The 19,656-nt window shown below is 38.6% G+C and overlaps 1 protein-coding gene across 3 annotated transcripts in view; it reads left to right on the top strand.

Moving 5' to 3' along the window:
- The first annotated feature begins 1,860 nt into the window (after positions 1-1,860).
- Positions 1,861-19,656, top strand: part of LOC112502337 — a 28,413-nt gene continuing 10,617 nt past the window's right edge. For 2 of the 3 annotated variants that reach the window (XR_003067668.1, XM_025106226.1), the window contains exons 1-4: positions 1,861-2,265; positions 2,823-3,602; positions 5,695-6,047; positions 16,942-17,153. Coding sequence is in view for 2 of the 3 variants with exons in the window: in XM_025106226.1 (XP_024961994.1) it covers positions 2,019-2,265; positions 2,823-3,602; positions 5,695-6,047; positions 16,942-17,153 (1,592 nt within the window). In the remaining variant the exon portion in view is untranslated. Of the gene's footprint in view, positions 2,266-2,822; positions 3,603-5,694; positions 6,048-16,941; positions 17,154-17,330; positions 18,099-19,656 lie in introns of those variants that run through there. The other variant, XM_025106228.1, reaches the window with a different exon arrangement.

Genomic DNA, 19,656 nt, shown 5'->3' with positions numbered 1-19,656 from the left:
CTTTTTTTTATGTTTATTTTGTAAATTTGTGTTTGGGATTGTAAACTTTAGTTTTGTTTTAATTATGTTTTAAATTGTATGGTTGTGTTGTTTATACACTATTGCTATGAGACTCTACCTGCCATACCTCGTGTTTCCGCTTTAGCGGGGTGTGACAGTAATTATTTGTGTAGCTATGATATGAAGTTTTATTGATGTAAAATTTTTAAGTACAAATCGGAACAGAATATGCAGAAATCGAAGTACAATATGCAGAAATCGGAAACAATATGCAGAAATCGAAGTACAAATCGGAATAGAAATCGTATTGTGAAGTCGTAACAGAAATCGAAGTAAGTAGAAATCGGAAACAGTAAATCCTACCTGTCTTTGATAAGCAGAAATCGATGAGAATGGAAAAAGGTTCGGCGATGGAGACGACCACCATGGGAGAAAGTGACGGAGATGGAGACGACCACGGTGGGAGAAAGCGACGGGGACGGAGACGACCACCGTGGGAGAAAGCTACGAAGCCGGAGACGACCACAGTGTGCTCAATCGATGGAGACGGCGATAGAGGAGGCTGGAGGAGACGGTGAGCGATGAAAATGGAGGGAAAATGGAGGAGAAATGGAGGATGCGATGGAGACGTGAGCTAGGACAAGACAAATCCCACGAGAATGGATTTTTAAAAAAACATGTGCTTCCAAAGGATTCTAAAATCCATCGGTCACAGGATTGTAAATGAATCCCAGGATTTTAAATCCTACCAATCCTACAAACCAAACACAGGATTGAAATGGATTTTAAATCCAAATCCCTCCAATTCCATTCCTGCAAACCAAACGCATCTATTATTTGATTATTTGTCATTGATCATAATTATGTGCTTCCATAATAGTCTTTTAAATATGATATAACTGAAAAATATAGTATCCAACAAATCTATTTGTATAAATTGAGAATGTTTTAGTCTACATAAATTCCTCCTAAAAGCTTGGTCATCTACATAAATTCCTCCTAAAAGCTTATTGAATAAGTCACTTTCAATATTAAGCTATCAAATAATTATGTATAACTAAATGAATAAGCTGAATCCCATTAAACTCATTAACCTGCTAATAAATAGACACTAAAATCATTTAATCAAGTTTAATCTATTACTTGTAAAATCATTTTTCTTAGGATAACTCATTCTATGATTCCTAAAACATGATTAGTTTGATTCTAAAAATATAGAATTAAAATTAGTTTAAGAAACACTACGAAGCTTATATGTGTCTACCATCTACACTTAAGCTGAACCATATGAAATATTGACATATATTAGGGGTGGATAAAATTCGAATTGGATCAAATAAATCGAAGAATCGAACAAGAACCGAAAATGTCCGGCCAAGCATGTTTCTTTGCTTGCTAGTTTATTGATCCCAGAAATCTTTTGCTTCTTTAGTTTGGTTCTATATGTTTAGGAACATAAATTTAGTTAATATATTTTCAAAAATTGATTTTCGATTTTGTAGAATTGAATCGGTTTGTAAGTTTTCAAACTTGAAACCAACACTGTTTTTGGTTTATGATTTTCATCTAAAAACAAACCCAGATTAATCTTTCTGTTCACGATCTGGTGTGAGATCGAACCACTTTTTAACTGATTTTGATTAATTCAGTTTTCTTTCATATTATTTTTTGATTCTTTGTTTATTATTTGCTTAAATTATAAAAAATAACAACGGTTAACAACTAAATTACAAGTTAATTTGCATTACAAGAATCATTATTTCTTTCACCAAAATGAAAGAGGAGTTTGACATTTAGTCAAAGAGATGGAAATATTATGAGTTTCATAAACTCCAAGCATGCCCTCCCTAGAACACTAACCAAATCATGTCCAAAGGAATTCAACCATCACTATCCCAAACTACTTCAAAACAACCATCAAATCTTCCTTGATCCACAATCTCTCACCCCTAAAATCACGAAAATTTGGGCTGTAATCAGTCAGGTTTGGTGAGTGGAAACCAACGAACAATGCAGGAATGGCTCAGCAGAGGCAATCTGGAGGCAGCTTCTTCGATAAAGTCGGGTTCGGAAACGATCATGTTTCAGTCGGGATTCGTGCCGCCACGGCTTCCCATAACCACAACTTCAAGCAATCGCGAACTACTCATCATCGCCGCTTCAGAAGTCGAAGGATTTCCGTCCGCGCTTTCGTGCTCGTTGTTCTAACCCTCATTTTTATGATATCTGCTTCTGCGTTCTTCTTTCTTTCTAAAGATGATAAAGGTAGGTCACCCTATTTCTGCTTTGCTCTTAGTTTTGTTGTCGAATTCAAATCTCAATTGTGTAAATTTATCACCTAATCCAACTTAGATTTGTGCCGTTAGTTGGGAATGTTGAAGGAAAAATTCAAGTTTGTACTTCCTGTCAGAAGAAGATGCTAAACTTGACTGGCCTTTAGTTGGTTTCTTGTCATTTTTTAAAATTTGATTTGTTTCCACCAAATCTTGATTTGTGGTATCAGTGGGAAATCTTGAAGAAAAAACCTGAAATAATAGAAAGTTCAAGATTCATCAACTTTATGGTACTTAAAACTGATTGAAGAAGATAGAAGGCAAGGGGAATGGCGACTTGAACCCATGGCGTTCAAGGTATTAGCACCTAGGGATGATACCAGAATACCATCAAGCTAGATGCTTGATAGCAGATAGAAGAAGACTTTTAACTTATAGGGGCTTCATATGGTTTCTCCTTGTATCATAGTGTGTAGGCATGTTCTATTGACCGTAAAACATTTTCTATAAAGAATGGCGATTTCTCTTACCCCTTGTATCTCTGTGCAGATAAGGATGATTACATTGTTGAAACTGATGAGTTTGGGACTGATCTGGACTTCCTCGCAAATGTGACACGTACAGAGAGATCAAAAATCCTCAAGTTTGGCCACGGTTTGGTTGGGCATGGTCGTGACTCCCGCTATTGGGACAGGGATGATCGGAGAAGAGATGAAGATTACGGTGAGGATTTAGTGGGGCATTCTGAAATTGGTGCTCAGGGTGGGTCACTTACTAATCTTAGTACTCCGTCGAAAATAAATGATAGAGAAAAGAGGTTCTCCGAAGAAAACAAAAGGTCAGATCACAGGGTAGCTGGTTTGTATAATGAAGCTGGGCGTAATGAGCTGAAGATGTATGAAGCAGAGTATGAGGCCTCTTTAAAGGTCGTTTCTGTATCTAAGAAGGAAGCTAAGAGCATTAATCAGCAGCCAGATGATACAGATAAACAGAAGCATGACGAGGAAGATGATTTGGATGACGAGTACAATGACGAAATTGATATGCATGACATTCGACTTGAAGACTATAATGCTGGCCTAGGAAATGACCACAACTCTGATATAGGAGTATCTCAAGGTGTAGATGGTGGAGGATCTTCAACCAAGAATGATGATGACATGCCAATTAAGGACGTTACCCACACTTTGCTTGTGGATCCTTTAGATCCTGACAAACTCAAGATTAATTCCGGACATGTCAGTGTGATTGATGTGCAATCCTCAAGAAGGGCAATATCTGAGAGGAGGATTGCTTCCAAGAAGAGGTCAAAGCGGCGAAAATATTCAGGTGTGATATCTGATCTCGCATAAATTTTATTAGGAGTGTTGTGATGTTGCAGATATGTGAATTCTTTTTTCTTTTGAAATGGTGCTGCGCCCCCTTAGATTATAGAAAAATATTTGTGAGTACAGGTGAGGGGCTTGGAATAATCTGTAAGGTTCCTTCTTTGTGATACAGTTCTTCAATGAAAATGCAATGGGAAAATCTTATACAAAGATTTCCCTCCTAACNGGGGGGCTTGGAATAATCTGTAAGGTTCCTTCTTTGTGATACAGTTCTTCAATGAAAATGCAATGGGAAAATCTTATACAAAGATTTCCCTCCTAACCTTGGAAAGCTTTAGTGCAATGGGGGTACCTTATGGTAAAAATAAGGACTCCTTTGGAAAGTGAACTTTGAGACAAGTACAATGCCTTTTTGGAAGATTAGCAGTAGCATGCCATCTTAGATTTTTAGCTTTTTGTATCACATATCATCCAGTTATGACTATTTTCTTTTTGTTCTTTGCTGGTGCTGCAGTTGTTGCATCACTACTGTTGGAAATGAGAGTTATATTAGGATCGTGCTTTATAATTCTAGTTATAGAAGGCTTAGGTTGCTTTCTTGCATTACCTGCATTTTTCTTTGGCTTGAAGCATTCTACCTATGTATATTTGATTCCCTTTATTGCAATCAATATAAGCTTTGGTTTTGATAATGTACTCAAGGCATCAGGGCTTTTGGTTAGAAAAATGGGACAATTATGAGATTTTCACTCTGCCGCCTGCAAATACAAAGTGCCCATCTGTTGTTTCCATTTTATTCCTTCTGGCTCCGTCTCCGTCCTGTTCTTTTGTTTCTGTATGAATCTATTCTGCTCCTCACCTCCAGCTGAAGCTGCCTCCAAATACTTTCATGCCCTTTTTGGAGTTTGCCATCACCCCACACTGCATATCTGACATTTGTCAGTGTCGTAGACACTGCCTTGAACCTCCAGAAATCTTGCCATAGATCAAGCATCATGAACGAACTGGATTTCACTGATGTTATTGTACCTCTGGGACATTCACCTAACCTTTGCAAGTTTCACCAAGGTACATTACTATGGCTCGTGGCTTCCTAATCATGACCAGCGTTGTCGTGTGACCAGGATCCTCGGAAGGCTCTGCCAGCCTGATTTGTGCTTGGTCTGCCCACTTGATCTCCTATCTTCATTCCAATATCTTTTTTGGATTATCAACCATTCTCATCCTTCCGTCAGCATTATCAACAGTTGCCTCCCCCTCCTGACATGCAACAGCCTGCACAACCATTTTGGTGCCTCTAATGTCTCCACAACCCTTGTGCCTCTGAAAACTCTTTCACCAATTTTTTTAAGCCCTGTCGAAGCCGCCAGCTCCGTATACTGTACAAGCTCCTAGAGTCTTACCATTGTGTCTAGACTTGCCTGTACATCTGCTTACATGGAAATTATTCTTTTAAGATGTTAATGAAATGTGAAAATTTCATGGCAACTAGGAAGGGAACCATAATAATAACTTAATTTAGTTTCATACAGCTAGTGATGTATTGTCTTCGATGTTGCTATGTATAACTGGTGTTACCAGCTTACCGTTAGAGCCCCGTCTCCCAAGAGGTCAAGGGTTCAAACCTTACCAAAGGTGAGGAGTATGTGCGAGTATTTGCAATATATAAATATTATATACTTTCAAAAAACATATAACTGGTGTTCATAGAAATAATACACTGTTGGTTGATCAATGTTTCCAATTGAGTTGGTGATTGCTTACACGAACTATATAAACATCGCAGCACTCATATATCTTTTTCACGCTTTTTTTTACTTGCTATCTTACACACCGTCTATTTTTCTCGCTTCTTAGTTGGTCTGTGCTATATATCATTTGAATGTGAAATTCGAAAATTACACTTGTGCTTCAATATTTATGGGAATCGACTAATATGGACCTGTACAATATAGCATTAGCCATTAGGCGTCAAGTTTGTGTTTTATTCTGAAGTGAATTCATATTACCTGCCTGCTTCTGTTTCTTTTTGATCCTCTTGGGCATATTTGAATTCAGTCGATGATTACATTTCATTTTGGCCTTTATATCAGGTGCTTGTGAGATGAAAATTCTTAATTCTACTATGAAGCTTGTGGAGCCTCCAGAAAATCGAAAGTTTGCAAGATTTTCCTTGGAGTACACAGAACTAGAAGAGAACATTAACAAGTTAGAACCATGGAAGCTCAAATTTGCTGGGAATCAAAATTTAGAACAAAGGGAACAATCATTTGTTGCACATGATCAAACACTTCATTGTGGCTTTGTGAAGGGTCCTAAAGGATATCCTAGCACAGGATTTGACTTGGCTGAAGATGATGTAACGTATATTAGTAGTTGCCATATTGCTGTTATCTCATGCATATTTGGAAACTCTGATCGTCTAAGATCGCCGATGGGGAAAACGGTACCATATATATTCTTATGTTTACTCGAGAATTTTGCTTTTTTTTCCAGTAGCTAGTAGTACGTACTTACTGGTTTAACATTAACGCAAATAGTAGCAATATTTGGTCACCTATATAAACTTTACTGTAAACCTTTTGACTTTTGACATGAACCTTTGGTGAGAAATGCAGGCCAATTACTTCTATAATTGAAGCTTACCTCGCCATATTAGGTACCTGAAAAGTGGATTTAGATTAGTGCTTGGTATGTTGTAAAAAGTGAGATAATGCTTTAATGATAGGAGTATCTTGCATTCATGTATGGGTTCATGGGTTGTTTCCCTATAGACTAGTATTAGATTACCAGTAGAAGCTCAAGGTACTTGTTGGCTATGCCTACATTCTACAATCTCCCTAACTTAGTAAGCATGGACACTTCATGTTATATGATAAACTCAAACTTGACAAGTATATGTATAACTATTACCTAGGAAATTTATGAAATCTCACTTTTGAAAACTTGTTCAAGTTCTTCCTTCTAACATATGCTCCTTGATATGTGCGGACACAATGTGTAGCTGTAAACTGCTCGCAATTGCCGTCACACTTCAACAAGCAACATTAGCACCTTTTTGGGAGGAAAGAAACAATATAAGTAATCTAGGATCCTAATCATCTTGATCTGATGCTAGAGTACAAGAAGGGGCTGTTCGTTTGTCGCTTAATGGGCTGTATAAGCCTTATAGCTTATTCACTCAGCTATAAAAAGTTGTTCAGTTTTGGGTTATTCACTCAACTCAAAAACATCACTCCTATGGCCTCTGCCATCAATATTTCCCCAACTACCCTTGATTTCTACCCGCATCGTTTGCTTCTCCAGGCTCACACACCTGCTTCTCCACCTACTCAAAGCTTACATGGTCATTTCCTCAAAATACAATCTCCTCTTGTTCTCTCCCTACTTGCCGTCGATCTCGTTCTCTCCAGCCACTTTCGTTCTCCGGTGGTCTCTTTCTCTCCTGTCTATATCGTTCTCCGGTGGTCTCTTTCTCTCCCGTCTATATCGTTCTCCGGTGGTCTCTTTCTCTCCCGTCTATATTGTTCTCCGGTGGTCTCCCATCTATATCGTTCTCCGGTGGTCTCCTCTTGTAACTAAAAGTAATCGTGTTTTCCTTTGATCATCTTCTATATACATCAGCCGAATATATATACAACTGAGAGGCTACAAATTAGGAAATGATCACTCATTTAGGGGTGATCAATGACAGAATAAACATCCTAAAATAGATGAGGCTAAACTCAGAAATATATATAGCTAATTTACAGCTAATACACCCCCTCAGTGTGAGCAGTGTAGGGACGAATGCACAGACTGGACCGAAAACGGTTGAATAGATGACGCGGAAGCCCTTTGGTGAAGATGTCGGCGTATTGAAAATCGGCTGGAACATGTAAAACTCGGACAACACCAATTCGAACATTTTTTCTAACGAAGTGAATATCGAGTTCCACATGTTTTGTACGTTGATGTTGTACGGGATTGTCAGATAAGTAGACAACCGAAATATTGTCACAATAAACAATCGTAGCCTTGCGAGCGTGAACATGAAGTTCAAGAAGTAAGTTGCGCAACCAGCTCGTTTCGGCAACTGCATTTGCAACTCCACGGTATTCGACCTCGGCGCTGGATCGAGATATGGTCAGCTGACGTTTTGATGACCAGGAAACCAAATTATCTCCTAAGAAGACACAATATCCGGAAGTAGAGCGCCGAGAATCGGGGCACCCCCTCAGTCGGCATCAGAATAGGCAATAAGATTCGTTGATTTGGAGGGTGAGATATGGAGACCATACGTAATTGTTCCTTTAAGGTAACGGAGTACTCGTTTGAGGAACTGGAAGTGTGGATCTCGTGGGGCATGCATGAATAAGCAGATTTGTTGTACTGCATAGGTAAGGTCCGGACGCGTGATGGTAAGATACTGTAAAGCACCTGCGATGATGTGTCCTTTCGGGTAGAAGTTGACCACTTGTGGCATTCATTTTGGGGGAAGTGTCAACAGGAGTGGAACTAGGCTTGCAATCTGCCATATGAGCTCGATATAGGATCTTAGCAGCATAATTTTCTTGAGAAAGAAATAAGCCGCCGTCTTTGCGAGCAACATTGATCCCAAGGAAATGATGAAGGGTACCTAAATATGACATAGCAAACTCACGAGATAAAAGAGCAATTATATCAGTGAGATGACGGTCATTAGAGGCCGTGAGAACGATATCGTCAACATACAACAGCAAGTAGGCCATGTCACTTCCCTTTTTGTAGACAAATAGGGAAGTATCACTAACGGTACTCCAAAAACCACACCTAGTGATATAGGTGGCAAATCTATCATACCACGCGCGAGGGGCCTGTTTGAGCCCATAAACAGACTTGCGTAACCTGCATACATAATTAGGGTGAGTGGCATCGGTGAATCTCGGAGGTTGAAACATATATACCGTCTCATTTAAGTCCTCGTGGAGAAAAACATTTTTAACGGTGAGTTGGTGAATGGACCAACCCCAGGAAATAGCGAGACTAAGCACCGTTCGAATTGTGGTCGGTTTGACTACGGGACTAAATGTTTCATCACAATCGATGCCGACCTGTTGACATTTCTCATTAACGACCAATCGGGCCTTGTAGCGTTGTAAGGTGCCATTTGCGTTAAACTTGTGACGAAATAACTATATGCACCGGATAATGTTCGCATCAGGGGCCGAGGTACCAAGTCACACGTGTGATTGTCCATTAGAGCTCGGTATTCTTCATTCATGGCATCGCGCCAGTGTGGATCGGAAAGGGCTTTGATGTGGGAATTTGGTATGGGAGAAGGTGAAGTATGTGTATCTGTATGTAGGTTAAGAGGAGGCAGAATTGCTGCTCGGGAACGAGTGATCATGGGGTGGGTTGATGCGGGTGGTGGCGGCGGTGGAGGTGGTGAAGGGGGTGATGGTGGTGGTGGTGCAGCGGTTGAAGAGGGCTGCGAGGAGGTTGTCAGGACGTGTATTTCAACGGTGGTAGGTATGGATGATAGGAGGTTGTTGGAGAGTGGGAGATGGGGAAGTGGCTGCTGGGTCAAAGATGGTAGGAGATGGATCAAATTCGAGGAAGGAGTAGTCAGATGGAGTAGTGGGATGTTTATCAAAAAAAAGGAAAAGAGGTCTCGTCGAAAATGATGTGACGAGAGAGGAGGATCTTGCCAAAAGAGAGGTCAAGGCATCGATACCCACGAAAGTTGGCGGGATATCCAAGGAAAACACGAGTGGAGCGATGTTCCAACTTGTGTTTCCGAGTCGCAGTCGTGTTAGGATAACAGGCACACCCGAAAACCCAAAGGTGATCATAGGAAGGTGTCGATGATAGAGGGCAGTCAAAGGGGTGGTGAATTTTAAGAGTTTGGTGGGGAGAATGTTGTGGAGATAGCACGCGGTATGTAAGGCTTCAACCCAGAAATGGGGGTGGGAGAGATGCGTGTGTGAAAAGGGTGAGCATGATCTCGTTAAGTCTACGAATCATACGTTCAGATTTCCCATTCTGTTGGGAAGTGTGAGGGCAAGAGAAACGGAAATGAAGACCATTTGTTTCAGCAAAAGATTTAAAATTTTGGTTATCGAATTCACCCCCTAAGTCACATTGGAAAGCTTTAATTTTGAGATTGAATTGGGTTTGGATGTATTTATGAAACTGAGAAAATTTGGAAAAAGTTTCAGACTTGAATTTGAGCGGAAAAACCCAAGTATATTGCGTGAAATCGTCAATTAAAACCATGTAGTATTTATAAYCTRCTTTGCTGGGGATAGGAGATGTCCATAAGTCGCAATGCACAATATCAAAGGGTAAAATATTAATAGACGTAGAATCAGAAAACGGTAATCGTTTGTGCTTTGAAAGTTGACAAGAATTGCAAACAAAAGATTTACTACGTTTAGAACATGGAATAATGTTATTCGAACTAAGAACATCTATGACAGGAGCACCGGAATGTCCCAAGCGATCATGCCAAAAATCTCGAGCACCGGAGGTGAAAAAGGTGGTGTTGGTGACCGGATACGAGAGAGGATAAAGACGACTGGAGCTATTGTGGCGGGACAACATCTGACCACTCTGGTAATCCTTCACAGAAGACCCATTAGGATCAAATTCAATGGACACATTATTATCAACAGAAAATTTATGAACGAAAATGAGGTTCTTAATGATGTTGGGAGTGTAAAGAATGTTGTTTAGGTGAAGGTTACGTGTGGGCGTGGGAATGATGGAGGAACCCGATCCACGAACGGGCACAGAAGCACCATTACCAACAAATATCGAGCCAATGGGACAATTTAACGAGGGTGTAGAAATCTTACCTTGGTCACCCGTGAGATGGTCAGTTGCACCTGAGTCCATGTACTATTGATCATCAACCGGGTCCATGGTCATCGTTTGAAGTGCTTCACCAAGCTGAGTTGGCTCGAGAGGGTCAAAGGTAGATAGATTGGCTTGGTTCGCCGCTGGGCCAAAAGGTGTGCAGGTGTGCCGGGAGGCGCAGGTAGGAGATTTACCCCATGGGGAGGCCCATCCCGGGTTGGTGCGATACGGACATGGCGGAGGGCTCCAATAGGCCCAATTGGGCAGCCGAGTGGGCTGAGTGTTCCACGGCGCATGGGCTGATTGAGGCTGGCCGGAACCACGCCTAGTGGCTGTTGAGGAGGATCCGCTGGAGGAGTTATTGGGCCGCCTATGTCCGGGCCTGTTGTTGGGGTGTCTTCTGTTGACAAGATTGGAAGGATCGGGCTGAGGTTCTGAGGATACGGCAGCCATGGCAGTTGTAGTCATGGTTTCCCGGGCAGTCTGTCGATGATGCTCCAATTCGAGCATACTACATGCAGTCTCCCACGTGGGAAGACTTTGATTGATATACGAGGCCACGGTATCGTATTCCGTCAGGAGTCCTCTAACAAGCTGAAGAACAAGTCTTTGATCATTAACCGGACATTCCACGTCGTTGAGTTGGCTGCCCAATTCTTTGAGTTTCTGGCAATAGGCTTCAAGCGACGACATGGATTTTAAAGTCAGGTTATTGAATTCATGCTCAAGGGCTGCTGCCCTAGAGCCCTTGTTATTGAGGAAGATGACTTTGATTCGACACCAAGCCTCGTGAGCAGTTGACTCGATTACCAAAACACGAACCAGCAAATCATCGGATAATGTCTCGTAAATCCATTCCAATACAATTGCATCAATTTCAGTCCATGCTTCGTATTATGCATCAGCCTTGGCCGGAGGCGGTGTCCCGTCAATGTGTGACATGACTTTGTATCCCTTGGCATGAAGTTGAAACAGCTTGACCCACGACGAGTAAGAGACCTTCGTGCCGTCAAGCACCCGGACCTTGTGTTGGATATTGGTCACGGTGTAGACGGGGTGAAGGGCCTTAGGAACGTTTTCAGGCTTAGTATTCATGGGTGAAAGGAAGACGGTAGCAGGAAGAGGACAGCAGGGATGAAATCAAACCGTGGTTTGATCTCTGATGATAAGAGAGCAAGAGCTAGGGTATCGAGTCTAGCTCTGATACCATGAAAGTAATCGTGTTTTTCTTTGATCATCTTCTATATACATCAGCCGAATATATATACAACTGAGAGGCTACAAATTAGGAAATGATCTCCACTCATTTAGGGGTGATCAATGACAGAATAAACATCCTAAATTAGATGAGGCTAAACTCATAAATATATAGTTAATTTACAGCTATAGCTAATTTACAGCTAATAGTAACAACCCACCATGCACTATAAAGCACTTAACCAAAAATTTGCATACATTACCACATATCAAGTACCAATATTATACAAACATTCCATAAACATCTTACATATGACAAATTTACAGTATGGGTTAACAAAATTTTTGTCATGATAAAACTTTCTTCCAAATACGTCATCTTTACATCTTTCCCTTGCCTTTATCCTGAGATGATGGATGACCTGCAAAATAGTTTAGTACAATAATCGAGGGTTAGACCAAAAGGTCTAGTGAGCGAATTACCCACTTGTAAACATAATTTACTGCAAATCTCAATATAGCTTAAACCTGAACCTTAACGTAAAATTAATATCTTTGGTTATCCCGCCAGTCCATCTGTCGCTATTACACCATCATTTTATCTATCGCGGTTACACCGCCATTTTATCTATCGCGGTTACACCGCCATTTTATCTATCGTGGTTACACCGCCATTTCATCTATCTCGGTTACACCGCCATTTCATCTATCTCGGTTACACCGCCATATCATCTATCTCGGTTACACCGCCTTTTCATCTATCGCGGTTACACCGCCTTTTCATCTATCGTGGTTACACCGCCATTTCATCTATCGCGGTTACACTGCCTTTTCATCTATAGCGGTTACACTCCGGTTAGCACTTAATTATTGAAGAGATTAATGCAGCACATTGATTTATCCGGACAACACTATAACCGGAAAGGGGGTTATCGGACAATACTATAACCGGAAAGGGGTTACCGGACAATACTATAACCGGAAAGGGGTTACCGGACAACACCAGGCTTTTGTCCGGACAACACCATGTCCGGTGAAGGGTTATCGGGCAACAATTTTGTATCCGGACAACTTGATCGATGAAGGGTCCTACCCGGCCGACCCTGTGTGCGGTGAAGTGGCCTCATCGGCCACTGCCTTATCCGATAAGGGACCTCATCGGACAAGCTTTGTCCGATGAGAGTTGTATTTTGGGATGTTTAATGTTCGATGAAACATATCATAGCAGTAATACAGTTTCCATTGCAACCAAACATCATATGGTGTAATCTCATCAAAATATACAGTGAAGATATAACATCCAAATATATCCAAAGCAATAAAGAAACTCACCTTTTCCTTTGAAGAAATTAGCTTTGAAATTGCTTCTGCTTTAAGATCTCCCAGATTTTTACCCAGAGAAATATTATGAGAATCAAGATTGTGTAAACCTTCCTTCATCCTATATACTTGCTATAAATAGCAAGTATGTAACCGACTTAGGGGGGGTGCCTACCATGCATCCTCCCACCCAATATTAAACTCACACAATTTTATATATATATATATATATATATATATCCACACACACATATATGTATATATATAACTATTTTACTTAAACATAAGTAAAGAAAAGAACCATAACCCGATTCCTCTCCAACCCTTAAATGCCAAAACTAACCTTGAACTTTCCATTAACACACTACTTTAATACCTAATCAACTATATCTAGAAACCGAATATTACACCTCTCCTGTCTATATCGTTCTCCGGTGGTCTTTTCTCTCGTCTATATCGTTCTTCGGTGCTCTCGTTCTCTTCTGTCACTCTCGACCTCCGATCTCTCCTACTTGCTTCTCGATCTCTCGATCTCTCCATCATATGTTCTTCATCTCTCAATTTGGATCTGATGTGTTCATTTTTCTATTTTTTTGCTTTGCTTTTTGTTTCATTGCTTCTATTACAGCTCAAACACAACAATGTGGGTTGTATTTGTTTCTTGTTTCTTTGATTTTCTTTTTTCTTTGTTTCTCTCGAGTTGAGCTTCGGTAACATTTTCTATTTGGGTGTGTGTTACAAACATTGTATCTGGGTTTTGATTATAGATCTTCAATCTTGTATGTGGATTTTGGCTACAGCTAAGTGTGTCTAATCTAACTTCTAATTTTCAAGTTTATGGATTTTGTATGAATCAAAATTGATGGGTTTACATGTATGGAGGACAATGAAGAAGAAATTGGAACTCTTTTGGGAACGATGAAATATATATTGGTTGGGGATGATGAGGAAATTGAAATACTTCTTGTTAATGAAAAAAACAAATAACAAGGGGTAAAATGCCCATGTATATCATTCAGACTGTTTATTCAGCACCACAACCGAACAATAGCTTATCTGTTATCATACAGATAGCTTTATCAATGCAGACAACTTTATCTATACAGGTCTTAATAGAAAACTAACCGAACAACCCCGAAGTGTATATAAGATAAGAAAGTGGGATATGCCTTAATAAACCAAACCAAACCAAACGAACCCCGTACATCCTACACAAAGGTAGGGTCTGGACGGACACGCCTTAATGTATTTTCTTTTTAATCCTATAATATTACTCAATTACCAAAACTATTAACAAGTTCTTGTATAGTTTCCAGTTCAACCTTCGTGATATTTTGCTTGACTAAAACCAATGGTGGATGTTGTTTGAACAATAAAGAAGGCATATCCCTTGTTTTCAAACATATTAGCATGTTAGTTGAAGCGGAGAGAAATCGATAACCAAGGTGAAATGTGGTGATATTAGAAACAAGAGCACGTAGTTAAGACCTTAAGTACATTGCAGAGTAACATACCAGTCCCGATTGTCCCATCTTTAAAATATTTTAATGTTCGTCCTTTTTTATATTTTGTATGTATTAGTACTTCATCCATAGTAGTCAGTTTGTTCTTGTCATTGCTCTTTGATTACCATATTCAATCAATGCGGCGTTATTCCTTTGACCAAGGGGCTTTCTACTTCATTAACCTTGCATCTGATAAAAGATTCTAAGAGGAGATTGATGAAAGTTTTGGGAATTCTTTTTGGTTTTTGTGGTTACTAGTTCTTTTTTCAAGTATATAATTTTTATATACGGCAAATTGAGCTCACACACACTCCTCACCTTTGGTGAGGCTTGAACCCTTGACCTCTAAGGAGGTTGGTTTACTAGGTACCGCAAGGCCAAAGGCCCTTTGGTGTAATTACTAGTCCTGTTGGCAAAAGAAATAGGAGACAAGAGAAAGACACATATTTAAATTCAAGTTTGTTGGTTTTTTTTCATTATTTCTAGTATCTTTATCTTTTTATGGGTATTTATAAGTTGCTTCTTGCACCATATTCAAATAATGCCGTGGCTCTTATATAAGTAGTGAATATGACAAAAATATTGGTTGAGTAATGTATAAAATGCTAACGAATTTTGTTATGTACTCTGTGTGTTCAATGTAATGGACTTACATAGTGTAATGTAAGTATGTTAGTATCATCTTTCTAGTTCTATGATGCCTAAGAGCATCTCCACATATTCTCTATAATTTCTCTAAAATAGAGCTAAAATCTCTAAAAAAGTACATTGAACTCAACTCCATCAATCTCTATTATGGATATTTCAACATTAATTATATTTATCATCCCAATAAACGTAGTAATTTTATATATAAAATAATAATGCATTCAACCTCATTGGCGGAAGTCTGGAATTAATAAAGAGAGACGATTCTCTTTCTTAAACATTTAATATTTGTGAGTTCTCCAAATTTGAAGATTTTTATCCTCTCTCTCCTACTTTCTTCATTTTATAGAAGGTTTTGGAGAATCTGTTGGAGCAAAATAGTAACCTAAAATCCCTAAAATCTCTAAAATCTCTATTTTCTCCGGTTTAGAGAACCTGTATGAGATGCTATAAGGAGTAGACCAAAATCAACACCATAAATATTTAACTTGATGTCAATGGGCAAATAGGTACCTTTAGCCTGAAACCATTCCAAGAAATGGAACATCGTCTTCATATGGGACATTCCAAAGTGGAAATTGCAGTTTTTCTGCCACAAAGAGATTATAATGCATCAGTGAAGTGTGTAGCGATGTCTCCGTTAAAGAAAAAATGCATGGAAACATTGAAACAAGTAGAGTTTCAACATAATGTGGTTTGAGGAAATACCATCATGCATGACATTCGTCCTCACTTGTGCTTGTGCCTGGGTATTGGGAACTATTCTCTCTAGAAAGCACTGTGTAGATTGCAAACGAGTGTTCACCTTGAAGTTTCATGCAGAAAGCTCATCTTGTTGGCAAGGGCTATTTTTAGGCTTACGAGATCAATTAGGAGAGTGGACTCAACATTTTCACATTTATGCTGTATATGAGTGTATTCCTTTTGAACCTTGTACAAACTTTAGTAGACTTCATAGGTTGTAAGTTGAGCATGAAACACATCCATCCACTTGAAGAGCATTTTTGATGATGTTAATATTTGATTATGGTCTTTTTGATTGTATGTTTATTTGATGAATCTCCTCATAAAGAGTGGCCAAGTTGAAGTGCTAGCCAGCAAGTATTCTTTTCAGCCTCTAAGACTCTTGCCCGAGTGAACTTATCTTATTATGCTTTCCATCATCCAATAAAACGAGGGTTAGCTCTGCGGCCTTTTTACAGCAAGCACTAGTATCAAGATTAGCAGCACCAGGCTGACTATCATGATGACCTTAGGAAGCAAGTGCCTAACCCTAGTGCTGGAGGAAAGCAGATCCATCTAAGCATATACTCTTTCAATCTACAAACAAGAAGGAAAATTATTCCTGCTTGCCTACTTTGCAAAGTGGAGAAAATCTATTCAAATAAAGAGTTAAAGAAAAACCGGGCAAGAGAAGATGTCAAGAGTAATACTGCACCTTTCATGAACCCTAAACTTAACCATTTTCATCTTGTTGCCGAAGACGTGCTTGTAGATATCTCAACGTGGTTGTAGATATCTTTCTTGACAGAGCCCCTATGTCGAACTTGGACTTCTTTGACAATGGGCTAACTTGTGGAAAAGTGTTAGATACATATTATAGGTGGATAATAGTTAATTGTTGTCGGAAGGAGATACATTCAGGAAGGTTGATGTTTGTAGCAGAAAATTGATGAAGTGAGGTTCTTGGTGGAGTTTCATAACCTATTCAGACAAATATTATTTGCAAGCCCTTTATGTTAACTATTTAGCAATTTTTGTGTTCTATTTTAATAAGCCTTACATTGATTATGAAGGTTTGGCTAGTGAATTTTTTACTCCATTGATTCACAATTTGTTTCCTCATTCCAGGTTTCTCGTTATTCAAGGAAAAATGTTTGTTTCGTCATGTTTGTAGATGATGTTACTTTACAAACTCTTTCTTCAGAAGGACATATGCCAGACAGAATGGGTTATATTGGTATATGGAGAATTGTGAATGTAAAGAATCTTCCGTACACTGACATGCGGAGAGTAGGGAAAATACCAAAACTTTTGGCACACCGTCTTTTTCGTAATGCAAGGTATATATATTGATTCTGATTTGTTAGCTTTAATTGTTGAGCCTATTTCCTATACACTTTTAATTCATATTTTTTGGAGTTCATTTGCGAGTGATGTTGATGTGGTAAGATATATAGGTTGGCTCCTTTTACCTGGATACCAATATTTCTTCTAATCCAGTGTGGATAAATGTTCAGGTGTAACCTGTTCTGTTATATGTGGCATCAAGAGATGGATTCAGTTAAGAACATTGCTTGTGTCTTGAGGAATGTAAAATTAAGGTTTATGTGCTTTTAATGTCTTCAACTGATAGGATATGAAACGTCTAAAAACATTGGTAGTGTTCAGGGAGCTTGCATCATTTGGTTTCATCATAATGAATCAATTTCCTAGTCGGATAATCAGCAGTCTAAGTTGTTTGGTTAACTTGAGCAATATCAATTTGCTTTACATGTCTTTTATAAAATTAATTAATTACTTCCCTTCATATTATTGCTGCAAAAGTTTCAGAAGAAGCTGTGTTTAGCTGGAAATGCATGCCTTGTTTTTAGGCTAGGATTCTGTAAACTTTCAACCTTTGTCAGATTGAATGTGTACATTTGTGTGCTTAATTGAACAAGTTCGATAGCCAAACTCGGATGATATCTGTATCAGCTATCCAAGTGCTCATACTTGTCCATATTCTTGTAATTGCTCAAGCTTTTGTGTGTGTCTATATACACAGGGAGTTCTATTTATAAAATTATTATAGCGTGTGCTATGTATAAATAGGTGTCATTTTGACAAGTGTTTGTTATACAAACCATTTCTTTTCTCTATGGAAATCCCTCCACTTCTAGCTAGAAGCCGATATAACCAAATTTTAACTTCTAATAGAATAATGAAGTACTATGGCGTCTTTTCTTTTTATTTAGTAGCTAAAATGTTGAAATTTGAAGCACTTCAATATGCAGCTTAAAAAGATTGTTTACTTGGGACAATTAAAGAAATTGCAAGGTTGTTTTGCTTTTAAACGCCTACTGCCATGTGTTTAATGTAAATGTTGAGAGGAAGTCACTTCTTTTAAAGCATGCCGTAACTTGTGTGGAATTATTGATTTTGTGTGCACATTTGTGAAACATTAATTAACTTCTGTCTATATGCATAAGAGGTTATTCTGAGACCTTAAAATTACAGATGGAAGTTTGAGGAGATCAACCAGTTAAAAGTACCTAATATTGGGATAATTGTCAAAAAACAAAACAAGAAAGATCACATATAGGACATTTTATTTTGAATAAGTAACTATATATTCTTGGAATAATATTTTACTCATGTTTTTTCCTTTATGCCTTTTGAAAGAAAATAATAGATGTTCATTCCAAACAAATGCATGCCAACTTTCTCTTTCCAAGAGTTACACAATGATTCATTTGGATCATCGTGAGGTATTTCTTATGATGGATAATGCTTGTGGATGATGGCTTCCACTCACAATCCCCCTTATTATTGGGAACCTCATTGAATCAATGAAAAGATTTATAGTAGGGGTGTTCGCGATGCGGTTTAGGGTCAAACCACAAACCGCACTGCATATGCGGTTTGAGCATTTTCCCAAATCGCACGTAAAATGTGGTGACGCGCGGTGCGGTTTATGCAGTTTGTACCTATCTCATTTTATGTCCTAATCCAATAATTATAAATTTAAAAATACATTGATAAAGTGACCGTAGTCCAAAAAAATTTAGAGTTTCAACACATCTGATTCCCAAATACATATTGCATAATTAAAAATAGTCTAAGAAGTAAAAAAAATAAACTTCAAACTGAAGTGGACGCGTGAGTTGTGTGTAACACCCCAAACTCTACATTTGCATATAACATATATTTCATATAAAAGAAATATAGATTACACCACATAGGTCCTACTAGTACAAGGATTCTATATGTACAGAATTTACATGTGAAAAATTCCAAAAGAAAATCCATGCACTAACACATGTATAGCAACATGTATCTTCAAAATATACAAGCATCAGGTTGATCTTCACAAAACAGATAATACAAGGAAAATAATTATATTTTCCCCTTCCTCTTATTATCCTGCGACCCCACAGTTCCTGCAATGCAAATTTTTGAAACACAAAATAAGGGTTAGACCGGAAGGTCTAGTGAGTAAATCCCTTTTTTGCAAATGCAGGGTGAAGATCACCAAAACCTGATAAACATCTTTTACATAGAGATAAATGCATTTCAGCAAAAACATGTAATCTGTTTGATAATCAAAATATAAAGCCAACAAATTGCTACAACACAACACAAATGCAATATATAGTTTCTAACCAGAACAAACTTACGTCACCACGTCTAGTAGACACATTATCTTTTTCACTTTAAAAGATATAAAATACCCCTTTTTACAATATAACAATTTTAAACTCAAATAAATGTTAATTGCAAAAAGTCCCATTTATCAAAAACTCAAATTCATCAACCATATTAAGTTAATTCTCATCCGGACAATACTTGTCCATTCAAGTGTAT

This window comes from Cynara cardunculus, unplaced genomic scaffold (assembly GCF_001531365.2).
Source record: "Cynara cardunculus var. scolymus isolate 2C unplaced genomic scaffold, CcrdV1 Un_Scaffold_1263, whole genome shotgun sequence".
In the NCBI taxonomy this organism is placed as follows: Eukaryota; Viridiplantae; Streptophyta; class Magnoliopsida; order Asterales; family Asteraceae; genus Cynara; species Cynara cardunculus.
The sequence above is the reverse complement of the archived record's forward strand: the minus strand, read 5'-3'. Positions and strand labels throughout refer to the sequence as shown.